This window comes from Dermacentor albipictus, chromosome 1 (assembly GCF_038994185.2).
Source record: "Dermacentor albipictus isolate Rhodes 1998 colony chromosome 1, USDA_Dalb.pri_finalv2, whole genome shotgun sequence".
NCBI classification, from domain to species: domain Eukaryota; kingdom Metazoa; phylum Arthropoda; class Arachnida; order Ixodida; family Ixodidae; genus Dermacentor; species Dermacentor albipictus.
Window position 1 is genome coordinate 259,723,406 of NC_091821.1, and position 17,309 is coordinate 259,740,714.

The window sequence follows — 17,309 nt, forward strand, 5'->3', positions numbered from 1 at the left end:
CGCGCAACGCAGAACGTTTCCCGCACGCCGCTTCCCGCACAAACCGGTTTTTCTCCCGCAGACAGGCTGCTCTGCCGTCCCGCAGAGCGATGGGTCCTGTACCTATTTTTGCCGTGCCGCTGACGAGAACAGCCAATGGGGGCCGACCGTGAACCGTGACGTCGGTCCCAGTTCAGTGACCCCGTCAGCGGAGGCTGCGCGCGTGCTGCGGGACACTCGGCGGTTGCTCGTCGCGCTGTCCTGTGTGTTCCTGCCTTCTGTCATCGTCTTTTTGCGCTGCCCCTTCAAGATGAACATGCGACTAGAGGATTTTGAGCGGTTCCTGGAGTGTATTCGGTCATATCCTTCTCTTTATGACAAGATGCATTGCGACTATAAAGACACGGATGCCAAGATGAACCGATGGGAGTTAATAGGACTGGAGTTCGGCCTGACTGGTAGGTTTATTTCGTTGTGGAGTGTCTAGTATACGGTGTCGACCCCGGTGTCGGTCAGCATGAGGAAAATTTTTTCTGCAGCTTCCGAAGCATCATCAAAATTTAGAAATGCCAGGGATCGCTGGCACAGACGAGCACAGACTGTACGAATGCATCATAAGAAACAGCACTTAATCGCGGAAGTAGGCCTCGTCTTCCGCCCGCAGCCGTGGCAGCAATAGGCGCGCCTGCCCTTCTTGCTCTCGACGGCGAAACATGGGTCGCACCCAAAATCGGCGCTTCCGTGCATTCCGTGCACGGCGACGGTGCAGAAGCAGCGAACAAGCAAGTATGAGTACGTTTACCGTAGCCAACAGCTCATCGTTCGAACCAGCCATCCTCGTGACAAAAAGGGCGACGCGAGGAGAGCTAGCAGACGGTCAAGACGACCACGTGGGAAATCTGGTGTCACATGACTATCCCCTTCCCCTCTCTGCTCGTCCTCCCTCAACGCCTCCTTTCCCTACATTCCAAGAACCGCAGCGAGAAAACGCGCGCAGTGTGATCGTCATTCCGAGCAGCTGCGACGCAGCGGCGTCGTTTCCGCTGTGCCGCAGCGGGAAGTCTCCCGCTAGTGTGAGCGCGCCTTAACGCGGCTGCGCGGGCGCTATCTTGAAAGCGATTTGTGATGGGGGACAGAGTGCACCGAGTGCTGATAGCTTGGTGTGCGCTGTGTTCCCGCCGCTTAGTTCGCGTAGAAACGAGAAGCAGCACGAAGGTCAATTCGCTCGCTGCTGCTGCCGCGTTGTCTCACTCCAGCGTTTTGACAGCGAGTGTGCCCGGATCATCGAGTGAGAGGTGTTCATGTTTGCTTGTGCGCGCGTGACACCATGCTTGTTAATTTAGTTAGTAAGCGAATGCATACAAGATTATATGGCCGATAAAACTACTATCCTTACTTCGTATTACTGTTTGCTAATTCGCTATCGCAATCGTTGCTTCGCCTTTCGGGCGAGACTGCGACTTTTTTCACAACCTTGCCATTACAAGATTTGAACAACAGAATAAAGTATGCTGTTATAAACATTTTTAGTTAGGAAATTTCAATATATCTTACATACTTACGCGACGTCTGCGACAAAAAGATCCTGTTTCAGTGCCGTGATACTCTATAAGGTACGGAAAGAGGATCTGAGACTATTACGTCGTGGTAGATATTATAATTTAACACCCATTGTTTTTCGTGCGCGGACTAATTATAACTTGAAGATACTGAGATGTACTGGTACGATACGGTTGCTTAAGTTGTCATGATCGACCGGTGTTCGCGGAAACCCCAGTGTTTCTGAGTGCACTTTCCCAATCGGGCCGTCCTGGTCCATGAGGGCGGTGGAAATTCTTTTGGGCAAGGTGGTGGGTTCTGAGACTATAGGTTGTGCAATGAACAATCTATTCATTTCGAGGGGGGGGAGGAGGGACACCTCACGGAAATTGTGCCTGTAATGGCGGATTGTTCTTTTTTTTTTCTTTTTTTATTACAATATCTGAAGCTATATTGATATGTTCTCCTTGTTCTTATCGCACTTCCTCGTTACTTCTCACTATTTACAGCGGATATTTTTTTTGTGAACTTCATGGCCGTAGCGAGATGTACGCCAGAACGTCATCAGTGGCGGTGGCGTTCTGCTGCTGAACACGAGGTCCTAGGTTCGATTTCCAGCCACGGCGGCCGCATTTCGATGGGGGTGGTACGCAAAAAAAGTTCACAAGGGTGGCTTGGTGGGTTAGTTAGTTAAACAACAACAACAACAACAACAACAAAGCTCGTGTACCGTGCCTTGGGTGCACGTTAAAGAACTTCAGGTGGCTTAGAAAGTGCCGGGACAACCTGGAGTTCTTCAACGTGCACCGAAGACACGAAAATTAATCCGAAGTCGTCCACCACGGCGTCCATCATAACCCACTCTGCAGATTCGAGACGTTAATTGACCCACACAATTGATACTTTTAATTCCTGAACACTAAATATGTGCAGCCTTGCTTCTTGAATATATCTTGCAGAGTGCGTTTTGGTGCACATTGAATTACCTTTCACATTGTCGTTTAAAGCAGTCTGTGCTGCTGCATAAATATACTGCTTGTGTGGTGTCGCGGCACTTCGGGCTCTCGCAGACGAAGCCATATCTGGTTTCCACATCCAAAATATACGCAATAAGGTACATTTTTCTTATTATTATTATTATTGTTATTACTATTACTCTGCGCAGTCCCTGGCGTAAGCGATCGATCGATCGATCGATCGATCGATCAATCAATCAATCAATCAATCAATCAATCAATCAATCAATCAATCAATCAATCAATCAATCAATCAATCAATGATAGATTGATAGTATATTATTCACTATTTCAGGAACTGCACAGTGTGCCATCAGCGCTGTGATTATGTAAATACCGGTAACGAGAATGACACCCACCTATGAGTGAAAATTGCAATCTCCCTTAAAATTGAGAGCGTCGGCCAGCCTTCTCATTAGCACGTATGACATGGAGCTCCTCACGGCGTTGATTTATGTGCTTTCCCTACGACTGGCCCTCTGTTTGTGGGAGCCAATTTAGCACCCAAAGGAGTTATGGAACCAGTGTCGTGTGGGTTAACCAGTTCATACTCACAAATGCAAACATAGCAGTGCGGGTGTCAGAACCGACGAATACTACATTATATGCACTACGTACGACACCATGATGACCTCACATGCACCGTTCGGCTCAGTTCTTAGGCGACAGGCGACGTCGTTCTCAATGCTACTGCGACCCGTTCAATACTTTTTTTTTGCAGGCGGTGTAGAGAAAGAGAGAGAGAGAGAGCGTACGTTTTTTAAGAGGAAATCGATTTAAAGAGATTTAAATGCTGCGAGCGTCCTTTCTTTGACTACTCGTCGCTTCAACATCCCGAGGATTAAACAGGCAGCCATAGCAGGCCATTGGTTATTTAACGCTTCAGTAATTTGGTATTCAAGGCCCACGTTGCAATGGCAGTAGAGGGGCACTGCAGAATGCAAGAACAGCGAGTTCGCCCAATTTCAAGCGTCACAAAGAACTGGGCGCACAAAGAACGGTGTACATCCTCGACACCGTCGTGGCGCAAAGCATCTCACTGCCACGGCCTGCTGAGGCACCCAACTCTTCGCGTGCTTGTAATTCAAACGACGCTCTGTTGCTCACAGATGAGGCGGTGAATATTCGGCTTTAAAGACAAAACGATGCGCGAAGCATCACCGTCGGCAGCGCTTCCGGCGGTGTTTTTGTTGATCGTCTCGGAATCAAAGAAAACGGCGAAGTTCTGTCCGCGAATATCTCACCGATCGCGGTACTTTCGGTCATAGAGTTTCATACAATAATTACGAGAGAAAACTCTGGACACTGTTGTCTACGGAAGCTGGGAGCATGGCGGTCCAGAATGCATGGGCATGATGGGGTAGTACAAGGGTTTCCGTAAACATTGTCCTTCATTCTTCAAACGCTTTTGGGACTTTGCAAACTGATCATTTTCTACAAAGGAATGCATTATAAATGAACACGTATAAATAAATAAGTAAATACATAAAATTGTCCGACGGGCTGATTTGAACTGAGGGCTTCTGGCACAGAGTCCCGATATTGAAAGCATCACGCCACGGGCGCATGCGCGTTAAGACGCTTCCTGCGTTTTCGATTCCGCCACCTCGACAGGTGGAACCGCTGCAACTGCTAGCGATTATGCTCGTTCTCAGAGTCCTATTGCCTTCTGCAATTAAAAACAAACAAACAAACTATTGACTGCTTTGAAATCGAGGCCAATGAAGGCATATTAAGTCTAGTAAACAAAGCCATAAGAATGTCTGAGGCCACACGCACGATTATCAGACACATCTATGTGCTAACAATCATTCCCATGGGGTGTGAACGATCGCAGCGCTTGCCTCTAGTAATCATTCCAAGAAACTCAATGCTTTCGGTCGATTACTTTCACGGATACGATCACTTTCGCAAGATTATCGGACGCGTGTCGGTATAAGCGAAATCACGCGAAATCTCACGAAAGTGATCGTATCTCGAAAGTGATCTATCAAAAACGTGGTCCCATATGACGCGTTTAAAATTTCGCAAATTTATTTAGCCACGTCAATCCTCCCCCTCCCCCCCCCGCTTATAAGCTGCGAAGTGGCCGTAAAACTTGTAGTTAAAGTTGAATGAACCATTTTAGCTAATTAATGAGCGCACTGCGATCTCGTGCCCGCCGAACTGACGGTACAGGTGGAATTGGTTTTTCTAAAATAATCTCACCCGGCATATTACTACGAGAATTTTGCACACAAGATCGTCATCTTTCTCACGGAATTATGAATCGCCATGCAATTGAAACGGTTTCCAAGAGCACATCGAAAGGATAACGAGGAAAAAAATGCACGCGCTATTGATTGGAACAGGGTAACGCTAATGTTTAAGTTGCGTTCTATTAGCGCGGGAGAAATGAAACTGGTCAGATTATTCGCTCGGGATGTGCTCTCGACAGAACAGATGAGCATTAATGCACGCGATCAATAGCGACCCCGGAGGAATAAAAAGGAAAAGCGGCACACAAGTTTCTCATTACTAATCAAAACTTGCAGGATGAACGGTCGAATGACGCGAACCCGCTGTTTGATTAACTGGCTCGCTTCCAAACGACCGAATATGAAAGAGCCCGTCATGCGTCTTTCAAGCGCGTGCGGCTAATCAACGCTTGCTGCCGTGCGGGCAAATATGCGTGGCGTCGCAAGGTAAGAGGAGGGCGGCAGGTCAGAGAGACGCGCAAGTCTGGGTCTCTAGGTGCGAACGAGTGCGCTACTGCCCTATCGTTAATCAAAACGACAGGTCATGGAGCAGCCATCGCAGCGACAGCCGGATCGCGCCGCCGGCCCAAAGCCTCGCTGGGCAAAGAAGCCGCGTCTGGGAGGAGACGAGGAGGGGCGGACTGCAAACAAAGTAACCGCTTTGTCGAAGATCGCGCGCCCAATGCCGTTTTAGATTAAGGGGCTTTTCAAGTGAGCTTCTGCCAAAGTCTCCTTGCTTGCCCTTGCTCGCTGACAGCCCGGATACTTTTCGGCATTGCGTCTATGAAAGCTTCGCGTCCCGAACTCGTTTGTCGCTCCTCCAGTTAGAATGTTGCGCGAATGAGCACCCATTGAGAGAATGCACGCTTTCTTTTTATTGCTTCAATGTTTGGACGACAGTATGCATTAGCGGGCGCTGGTGCTCCACCTTTGCTCAGCCTCTACTAATTACCGTTTCTTTTGCCGAAATGCGCCTTTGCTATGGTGAAATGAGTTGGGGTATGGGGGTTATGCTGCCGTACCAAGTTAGACGAAGGCCTTGTCAGATGAATCAAGCTGGTTTATTGAGCCAGAGGAGTTCATTCCATACAGACTGTATGTCCAGCTTTATCCCAGGATTATGTCGTGGGAACCTGGGCCGGAATTCATTAAGCGAACTTACGAACAAATTTTGGCGTAAAAAAAATTTACGAAAAAAGCGTATTTGCAAAGCTAAAAGCGTTCGTAAGAAAAGAAAGCTTGCGATGCTCGCCGCTGCAAAGACGAGCGCTGTAGTCGAAAAAATGCGTATATGTAAAGGTAGTACAGGTGCGAACTTCACTACTTTCACCAATAGTAAGCGTGAGTCGATTCCCAAAACCTAAACAGCCGTCGGAGATGATGACTTAAAAGAAGTTTCTGCGATAGGGGTTTAGAAGTCATACGAACATAATTATGTCTATCTGCGCCGCTCGCGCTGACGCGGGTAAGCGTTGGAACGCGCTGTTGCGGGTGTTTGGCTGCAGATGCCACAAGATGATAGCCGAGCATAGGATGGCGCGTTTGTGGATCTTTGTGGCGCACTCTGATTTGTCATCTCAAAGTGCATTGAGCTGTTTCAGTGCATAACTGCATTTAGCGTGCGTTGATGTGGAAGGCAATAACATTAATGCTGCGTGGCCAACGTAGCCTAATGTCTGATAGGCTGCGTTTCTGTATGCGCGCAATAGCCTGAATCTTCGTGCTTTTCACGACACTCTATTGGGTGTTAGCAAATAGAAGTATTGCGTCCGTTTGTGTTGATGTGTTTAGAGTTCTTCTACCTTTCTTTTTTCTAGTTTGAGCTTTCTCTTGCTGATAGGGCTGCGGATGATCATTTTTTCCAAAGCTTTGAGGCTATAATTCTCCATGCGAGATGAACGTTTCCATCAAAACTTGCTGCGGTTGCATAATTCCCGGTCGTCTTCCATGCTGTTAGCCTCAGCCTTCTATCATATATATCTCATAGTATCAATACAGCACTAAGCGACGCAGTGTCTGTGCCCCACGGTTTTGATCATTCTGTGGCCTACACTGCGAACCAATGTATGCGTACGACGGTTGGCAATCCTGTCTATATGGTATGAAGCGGGACGTCAATATGGTAACATAACAAAAAAGAAATGGCAAATAAAACCATGTACCGCCATTGATACGAAAAGCATGTGGACTGCTTGAGTAAGCTGTGATGCTGGGAAATAAAATACATCTCACGAACGAAGCGAACAATTGTCGCTTCGTTTGTGACACACACACACGCACAAACACACGAACACACACGCACACACACACATACACACACACACACACGCACACACACGCACACACACACGCACACACACACACGCACACACACAGGCACACGCACACACACGCACACACACACGCACACACACACGCACGCGCACACACGCGTGCGTGTGTGTGCGTGTGTGCGCACACACACGCACATCTCACGAACGAAGCGAACAATTGTCGCTTCGTTTGTGACACACACACACGCACAAACACACGAACACACACGCACACACACACATACACACACACACACGCACACACACGCACACACACACGCACACACACACACGCACACACACAGGCACACGCACACACACGCACACACACACGCACACACACACGCACGCGCACACACGCACACACACACACACGCACACACACACATTCACACACACACATACACACACACACACACACACACACACACACACACACACACACACACACACACACACACACACACACACACACACACACACACACACACACACACACACACGGCGGCGGCGGCGGCGGCGGACGTGGAACATCCTTTCAGCCGCAGGTGTCACGAGAACGGCAGAAAGGATGTTCCACGTCAGCCGCCAAGGTCTGTGAGTGGTGGCGCTGGCTAACAGTCCCTGGGTTCTACAAGGAAACATAAATACCAAAGAAAGTAGACGGGGAAACGGCGCCGCGGTAGCATAATTGGTAGAGCATTGCACGCGAAATGCGAAGGTTGTGGGATCGTTCCCTACCTGAGGCAAGTTGTTCTTTCATCCACTTACATTTCCATTTATTTATGGTTTCTTTATTTCATTTATTAAGCACAAGTAATTTCCCCTACGTTGTCCTTGGTGTCAGTGTTGGCTTCTTATGATAAGCTGTGAAGTATGTCTCCTAGATGGTCGCATACTGTGACAGGGTGACTCAGTTGAACATATCGCGACGGGGATGAGAGTAGCCAAAAGGGATAGGAAATTGCGCCAGGCTGCGCGCTGCATGATGAAAGTAAGCACAATTGTAGTTGCTTAAGATTTACTACACGCCACTGGACTGAAGCTTTCGCTTCACGAGGACTGCAACATGCGCTTTGAATCTGCGCATTTTTTCCCCTATAGTGTTCCTGTGCCGTTGGAGTGTTTTGTCGGGTTTATTGACGTCTCTAACATGCTAACGCATACCGCAAAATCGCGATTCCGCAACGGCTCTTTGTACAAAGTATCTCGCATCAGCACAGCGCCTCGGCAGGACACTCTGACGCTTCAAGTGCGCATTGGTTCACGTCAGAGACGACACATGGTCGTATTGTTTGTTAGCTTGTTTGGGTATCAGTTTGTTTATTTCTTCTTTCTAATATATGGAATTAAAAGAAAAAAAAAAGGTTGCTAGTCTTGAAGGAGAAGTACGCCGTCAAGAAATTCAAAAAGTTATGCGGGGCACCATAGAAAAAGCTGAATAGGCAATTTATGAAGCTTCCTTTTCTTTATTTCTTGACAGGCGAGCACGAGGCAACGCGCGATGAGAAAGAAACGCTGCCTCGTGTCCTCGTGCAGTTGAAGCTCGTTCAGTGCGTCGCCATTTTCCGGAAGCGGCAACAGTCCCAGTCGGAAAGAAGGTAACCCTGATTCACTGAAGCCGCACGCGATCGACAGAGGCACGGAATTCAACATTTTCTTGGCCAGAGGACCAGCAGGGGCTGAGCATCGCCTAATGGCAAGACGTGCTGGCGCTGCCGGAGCCGCTGCGAAGGGGCACGAGGAGCGAGAACGTTCGAGGCGTCTTCGCGACAAGCTAGGCGAACCTGAAGCTTCTTTGCTGGGTGCTGCTGTAACTCCACCCGTCCAGAGCCACGGAGGGCTACCTCGGCGTTCTCGGCAGCGGAAACTATCTCCGTCAGCGCATTATCAACGAGCTGCGGGAATCCAGTTCACCGCATTCATCGAGGCCATTGCCAGCGACGGCGACCAGCAGCTGCAGCTTTGGATCCTGCTTCTCAAGAAGGCTGAGTGGCGCCTTCTTCGGCAACAAGGACGACCTGCGTCAGCGCACCACCAGCGTACAGAAGCCCGCACTACCACGCTTCAGCCTCCGGAGCCATCGACCCACCGAGCCAGGGGCCCGACCGCTGTGGTCCTTACAAGAGGATTTGTGCAGGGTCGGGTCCGCAGCGACTTCCACGAGCCCGCACCTTGCTGTGAGCTACTATTCACCCGGATGGCGAAACGACGTCACCGGTCGCCGCTCGCTGCCCCTGCCGCACGGTCGCTCTTTGTTGAGCGCGAACGCCCCACGATTGGTGGCGCTACTGTGCAGCTCGTCTGTATGCGCTCACGCCAAGGCCGCCTGCGAGGTCATCGAATAGCAAAGCGCAAGCGCGGCTGCCTACTTTTCGGCTGCGCTACTCGGCCTTTTGCCGTTTCTGCTGGTGACATCGGGACCGCTTTCGACAACAGCTGCGTGGGCGTCGCGCTGGTCTGCGCTGCTGCAGCCGCACTCCTCCAGGACGACGCAGAAGGTGCGCAGTCGAAGAATGGCGACGCTGTTGAGGCCCTGCCAGTGGTTGCACTTCTGGCCCAGCAGCCCGGCGAGCTGGGCGAGCATCTGCTGCTGGCCCTGGGTCTCGGCCTGCTCTGCCAGCGGCATCGACGGAACTATGTCTGCAGCCACCGCCTCCAAGCAGCAAGCCACAGAGGCCTCTGCAAGAAGATCCTGGCAGCAGTCCAAGCGTGCACGCCGCTCATTATGGAGAGCTTCGAGCTTTATCTTGTCAACGAGACCCCTGGCTGCTTGCGAGTGAAGAAAATGATACAGTCTCTCCAGTTCCTTTGCGGTGTCCTCGCTGCAGCCCTTCACCGCACTGACGGCCATGGTTACCTGCTTCTTCCAATTCTCTTTGACATGGCTGGTGCGGACGACGGTCTCGCTGTCACGAGTCCGGCTGGTGAGCTTTGAGCAATCTCTATTTTCCGCACTGCCTTGGCATATGTTATATACTCCGTCCTGACGCCGTCGTTGGGTGGGCGCATCTGTGCCCTCGGCGTCAGAACGCGAGCGTAACACACTTCTTCCAACGGCGATCAGCAGCTCAAAATGTGGATTCTTCTTCTCAAGAGAGTGGGAGTGGAGTGGAACGGGTACTCATGGTAGTTTTGTGGTGTCGCATTATTTCCTGAAACGGTGACAAGTGGAGCGACCAAGACATGCTGTGGTTTGGCCGGGACGACGCAAATTCGGTCCGGAGCGTTGCACATGCCTTCATGGCGCAGATAGGTGTGTGCGCAGTGGTACTGATTGTAAACATTTCGTCTGTTTAATAAGATTAGCCCTCACGAACCACTGATACGTTGGTGTACTTGCCGCATAGGATCTTCATTTTAGTTGTTCGTTGGGCTTATTTGAAACAATAAAAAAAAATAGATTTACGCGCAGGTATCGGAGAGGTGATTTCATTTCGAGCACGTAACTCGCAGTAACGACATCTTTAAAATTAGCATTGTGGTCCTGCATGAACTGCGGAGCATATATGTTCATGTCATTTTGCTATATATCATCTTAGCAAATCATGAAATCGAAATGAAAGTGACGCACGTAAAAATTCCTATTGTTAGAAAACACGCGTGAGTAGCTTATACGCATGCGATCGCCGTAATGAAAAAGCACCTAGAAGAGTTGTCTTTATAAGCAGCACTTCATTAGGCTTTTCTTGCGCTAGTGACCGGCTTTATTCTCTACGGAATTACGCAACAATAAACGCTACCGAAATAGCCTCATTTCAACGAATATACCCCTTAAAACACAATTTTCTTTAAGCGAAGCTCTGTTTGCCTACCACCTCATGATTTCGTGTGTCGTCGTCGTCTGTCTCACCGAGTAGGAGCAGTTGATCATTAAAGAACAGTACTAGTGTGATGGTTAGCTTGAAACCCGGTTCCCCTAGTGCAGCAGTCCGATGCTCTATCATTAGCCTACAAACACATGCATTTAGAAAGACTGAATAACACACTTGCCCGCTTCTCTCATTCAAGCCAGTACTTAGAGACGCTTGGCGCCTGAATCACATGGCATAGTAATAATTTACTGATAAAAGTGAGAGCACGCGCTCCTCTAGGTGGCAATGACGCAAAAAAAAAATTATGGGGTTTAACGCAAAGAGATTGCACAGTTATTGACCCCCCGTCTCCGAGCAGCATGCGCGAGGGGCTTGGCTTTGACCTGAGCAAGACGGCCAAATGCACACTGCATCGTGCGCGTCACCTTACCTGTACTCGATCTCTCGAAGTAGACCGACGGCACCAATCACGAGTCCTTCCTTCACGTCGGTGTTGAACGTGATCGTGCAGGGCTTGCCTCGAGCGAGCAGTATCGCATGGGGTCAATTGTCCATTTCAACATCCGTCATACCGGTCACCTTGGTCTGTGCGCGAACGCAGTTGTCGTCAGACCTGTATCCGAGGTACACATCAACTGCTCTAGCCTCGTGTACGTCTCCCACACTCTGTAGGGCAGTGGATGTATCGACGTCCTTAATGGAGTAGAAGAGTCGCACAGCACCGGCCGCAACGACCAAACCTCGATCGGCGCTGACGAACGGGCTCTCGAAGACGCGCACCTCTTCTGGTTCGAGGGCCCTCCCGTCCCCGATTTTCGTGAGGATTGCCAAGAATGCAGCGTCCTTTCGACGTACAACCTGCCACAACGGGAAGTAGGAGAAATGACGTCACTTCGCCTCCGGGCTGAACACCTTGTTGTGACCGCGGGCACGCCTAAAGACTTTGTCAGCACGAACCGCGGGCAGTTGCCGCAGATCACCGCACATTGCGATGTCCAGACCGCCGAACGGCTCGTCGTACTTGTACGTGATCTGTACGTCGTTCGCCTAAAGAGTCATACCCCTACAGGCTCATACCCCTTTAAGCAATGGCTCATACCCCCATAAACGCGGCCCACATGATGGTAGTTTTTCCACACGCACATCGCGAAACGCTGGAAACAAGCCTAAGACAGGTTCGTTCTAAAAGAAGTCCATGCAGCCACGCCATCATTAATTCAGAGTCAGTGCTGTTATAACGTAAGCATTCCCCTTTGTTCTATTCTATTGTTTCCTCATCATCCACTGCTCACGACCGCCCGACCGCGGTGGTAAGGCAGGTTAATTGAGCAGAATTAAAGTACAATGCGTTAAGACACACAAAGGATAATCATAAAACCAGCAAAATTTGTTACGCCAAGATGCAGGGTGGTCGCAACGCCTTGACCAAAACGCACCTATGCATCGTCATCATCATCATGTATGTGGCACCGCACGCGCAATACGTTGCGATCATTGTATGCGCCTGTGTAAATATTCACCCTTGTTTACATGTGAATGAATTCTCTTTCTAGTTTCTGTACGGTCCAACAAGGTTTCTGTGGTGTTTCAACACGTTTTAATGCCAAATTGAATTTCTTGCTCTGCAAGGGTTGTCATCGTGGCTCGGGACGGTTACGGGACCAGTTCGTCGCCGAAATCCGTTGCGTTGTGCGTCTAAAAGTGACGCATCGTTCTGTCTTGCCGGATTACGAATGATTCATATGCATAACTTTTAACACCTAACAAGGACGTACATTTAAATTTACCTGTGAGGTGAAGTGTCTTGCTTGATTTGGACAACCCGCGCTTCGCATGTGTAGAGGAGTAACTATTCAAGTCGCTATTTCGTATTCAGTACATTTGCACGACCCGATGGACATGCAATATTTTGTCTGCAATGTCAAGCGGCGAAGCCACGCGTGAATATTGAAGTGAACAACATTCATTGTTGCACCTGCGCAAGAAAGAACGGGTATCATGATTCGCGAGTAAAGGCAACGACTCTTGTTTGCACGCTATGGAATAATGCTGCATTATATACCCCAGTTATGCCGCTTCTGCGATGAACGTCAGCCTCTCGTTTGACTGTTGCATCATCCTTTCGAGATTTCAGAAAGACTTACAGAGGATAATTATGGTCTGCGAGGTGATAGATTTTCGGATTTACCGTAGCCGCTTGATCGATTAGACCGCGTTATCTTTCAACGCTTGCTCCTGTAGAGATAAGCTCGCGAGATGTCTACGAGGAGGAGTTTTGCGGCATTGCTGCACGCAAGAGACAGCAAGCGTTAGGTAAATAAGAAAAAAAAGCACATTAAATTCCCTCCCACTTTGGCGCATGAAAGATGGAGAGCGGGGTCGTCCAGGCACACAAGCTCCTCCTGTTACGCTTTTCGGCTGCGCGTCCTTTCCTCTCTTTCTCAAGCGAAGCTTGTATTGTCTCGCTCGTGTCGGCGTCGGTGTTGCCCTACGAGAAAACTCAAGCCGCGCGAAAATAGCAAATGCTTGCCGGGCTGCAGATTCGAACCACCGACCTCCGGGTTGCGAGACCATCGCGCTAACCGATTCAGCCACTGTCCATTTTCTTTCTTTTTTTTGCATGGAATTATGAACAGTATCATTCCAAAATTGTTGCATTACATTTGAACATACATGAGAAAAAAAACACACATGGTATGCAGTCTAATGAAAGCGGGTTTTTATATACATCAAGAAGTAGACGCAGAGCAAGGCGCGGGCCAATCACAGGCGTGCCCTCCTTCCGGAAGCGGGGAACGGTGTGATCGCTTGTTCGCTCGCCTCGGCGCCCGCCGTTTCCCGCCAGTTCAGGCCCGGCAGTCAGATGGGGAGGCCGCATTTAGTTCGTTCTGCCGAAGAGCAAGCTGCGTTGAAAGAACGGCAGCGGGAGCGGGCCGCACGGCGTGCGTTCGGCCGAAGAACAGGCGGCGTGTGATGAACGCCGTCGAGAACTCGCCAGAAAAAGAGCTCGTAGTCGACGTGCCGGCCTTGCCGCGAGGGAAGGCGAAGCCGAGGTGTTACGACAACGAAGAGCCGCGAATACCGAGCTTCACTCGCACCCCTCTTGACAGGAGTGCATGGAAGGGCGTCCATCTTTTTAAATTTTTCCTTCGCACACGACGCCATTTGCTATATCGATAACTGTTAAGGGTACTTAAAGCAATTTAGTGGCGTATGTCGCAGGTATCCCCATCATATTCATCATCATCATGCCTCAGTGTCAGAGCAATACATTGCCAGAAAACTCCCATTGTATAGAAAAGCAAACCCTGTGTCACCTGCCACTACGCGCCGTCAAGCACCAGCAGACGGCTGACGAAAGTTGGGTTCTTTGATACAACGGTTTCAACTCGGAGAATTAGGCAGTAACCTCGATTCGACAACAGTACGACACTTTATACAATAGATGCGAGTGTCTACAGTTACGAAAGAAAAACAATATGCGAGTAAACTCTGCTTACAACACAACGACCAAGAGAAAGCACCCTTAAATGCTTGAATACAAGAAATAAGCTCTGCAAAGTAACAACAACGTTATACGATTTTAAGGGCTGAAACACTAGATTTCATTCAACACACTCGGAAACTATGAAGAAAATTGAAAGCTAACACACTAGGTTAGCATACAAAAATAGTAGCTGTAGATAACAAAGTTCTTTCTAATATTTACAGCGGCCGACGACCATCAGATGCTATGGTAACGCTTCCAGGCCACCCTCGATGTGAGCCAGAGTTGCTGCGCTGGCTTCAAATTGTCGAACATCAAATTTCCAGGATTGTCGACACACCTTGAATATTCACGCAAAACACGCGCGCTAACTGAAAGCAAACAAAATTCGCGAACGACAACACTCCTTTTCACACGACTCACTTGCTGTCGACCGGTGCTACTAACTTCAAGTGATGACGACAGAACCCTACTTCTCGTTTATAGTCAATACGCGTCGGTATAGCGCGTTGGTTTTATTTGTGTTTACTAAAGCGGGCGTGGGTTTGAACATACGCCTAAAGCTGTTTGGAACGTTCCGGAATGTTGTAGAAAGATCGCGCTTACAGGTATGGAGCAACCCGGGCCTTTCAAAGAGAACACGCCGATTCTGCGACATAATGTTGTGCTTATTGTGTATTTCAGTGCCTCGTAGTTTATTTTCATAGTGATACCTTTTCGCTCTAGCAGAGTTTGGAGTTTGCTCTAGCAGATTTGGAGTTTGTAACAAAAATTTCTCGCTCCTTTATTCGCGCATATACCGTTTTCAATTATCGGCTGTGAAGACGCTGAACTTGTTGCACTACTACAGCCGCTTGGTGCTCAGAAGCCTTGTACTATAAGGGTGTACAAGCGGCCGCGCAGCTATCAAACCCAACGCGTGCACGTTTTTACTCTTTCGCGTTTGCGCGAGCGCGTGTGCTTGGCAGTGTTGTTGTTCGTAGGTCGCGTTGACGTCATAGCGCTGAGACGATCAATTGCATTCGGCTACGCTGCAGTGCCTCATTGAACTTCCGCGTAATATCGCGCTAGTAACTTTGTAATTTATTTCTCGACTCGTTATCGTTTCAATTTACGCTGGCGAAGCCGACGCGGAGTTCCTTAGATTTGAATTGATGAGAAAGTTAGAAGGCTGGCAGGCATCATTCACGAGAATCAAATGAGTTGGTGTGTGTGGACACCGTTGAGCTGAAGAGTGCTCCAGCGCATGGTCACCTTTTGTGCCGCCTCATGAGCGCTAATTCTGACGTCGCGCTGTTTCCTTATTGTTGTTAACTTGTCGGCAGCTTATTTTCGTAGCTTTTTTCCTGTCATGACATCTATGCACATGAGCAAGAACGGAGTACCGGGTGAATTGGAACGAGCACCTGGGACGACACAGCGCTCGCGCTGTCCCAAGGTAACGCGGCTGGTAGGACTCGCGGAGATTAATAGTTTTCTCTTGGCACACAAGTGCTGCCGGTAGTTTTCGCTACTTTTAGATGATACAGGGGTTTTACTTGGAAATAATTTTGAGTATGGCACCGTTTTCTTGATATACTCGTCAAAGCTGCAGTAAAAATGGACTGTTCTTCCACTTTTTAAACAATATGTTGATGTGTACATTAAATCACGAAAGTAACCGGACGGCTTATGCATGTAGTCGCGCGCTTTGGGAATAAATATCTCGAAGATTATGACATGGCAGTTCTCACTGAATTTTTTTTGCGTTAACTAAAGGTCCTGAACCTCGAAACCCTAGAAAAAGTACTCATGTTTGAGAGCACCTTAAATATTTACTGTAACAGCATTCATTCGAATTACGCCTTCAGTTTTGTTTCTCAGGAGGTGTATATCTATCGTGCCAAGGTACAGAAAGAGCTCGCGTGATATTTCTGGTGCTCATGTGGTATACCTAACTTGCAACTGTGTCAGCATGTCCAAGAGGCCTCATTATCTATAAGAAACTAAGAAGTGACCATATCCCTACAATCAATCCATCTGCCTTCTGTTGAAGTTATGGCCAACGATGCATTCATTTAAGAGTATGAGAAAGACATTGAAATGTGTATTAAGGAAAATAAATTGCAATCTTTGGCATGATACTGTCAATACTCCAGTCACTCTTCTGAGCACATCATTCTGCGTGGGCATATTTATTTACCAGCCAAAAAAAGTACAGACAGTCCAACTGGGTAACCCTGTTTCAGCAATTGACATAGAGATCCTTTGGGATAATTACAATAATGTGTCATATATGAACTTGTCATAAAAGCGACATACTGTTCCTGCAGCCCCAGCAGAAGTTGTGAATAGTTAATTGTTCATCATGCCATAAAATGAAACATTGCCTAATAGCACTGATTTGTATTAACAAGCAGCCATTAGTCATAGCTAAACTGCATTGAGTATAGACTTTAGTGGTTTGAGCAAATATATTAAGCTGCTTAATGAACATACGAAGAATACGCAATTGTTATTTTTGCCTCACACTGTTGCATCTACTTATTTGCAGCATACACTTGCAGCACCTTTGGAGCATATGACACGAGGTCAAGGCCGGCCTGGCAACCTTGCTGGCCAAGGGGAGGTGGTCTGTAAATCTGTAAATAGTCTCCTTCGGTCATAGCGTAAGACTGAATTTTAAGAAAAATTAACATTTCGCCCAATAAATATAGTTAATTCAATATCGGTGCACCTGTTTTCTTTTTTGCCCTGCATGATTCAGCACTAGTGGAATTGCTTCAATTTTTTTCGCAACATGTTTTTTTGTTTATGCAACATATCAGAATGCAGCTGGTTCAGGAGCGTTATTAATCTATTAACATTAATGCATAGGTGCAGATGAGAAGGAACAGTTGCACATACATAATATACATTCAATTTTTTTGATGCCATATGTAAGC

The 17,309-nt window shown here is 48.3% G+C and overlaps 1 protein-coding gene across 2 annotated transcripts; it reads left to right on the forward strand.

Moving 5' to 3' along the window:
- The first annotated feature begins 7,750 nt into the window (after positions 1 to 7,750).
- LOC135902902 (uncharacterized) lies at positions 7,751 to 17,090 on the forward strand. 2 transcript variants are annotated; one of them, XM_065433220.1, is made up of 3 exons: positions 7,751 to 7,829; positions 8,567 to 10,010; positions 16,919 to 17,090. In XM_065433220.1, the coding sequence occupies exons 2-3, from the start codon at positions 8,780 to 8,782 to the stop codon at positions 17,002 to 17,004; spliced, it is 1,317 nt and encodes a 438-aa protein (XP_065289292.1). In that variant the 5' UTR covers positions 7,751 to 7,829; positions 8,567 to 8,779; the 3' UTR covers positions 17,005 to 17,090. The 2 variants fall into 2 exon arrangements, with proteins under 2 accessions (XP_065289292.1, XP_065289293.1); XM_065433221.2 differs by lacking the exon at positions 7,751 to 7,829 and adding an exon at positions 8,267 to 8,368.
- The last annotated feature ends 219 nt before the right edge of the window (positions 17,091 to 17,309 follow it).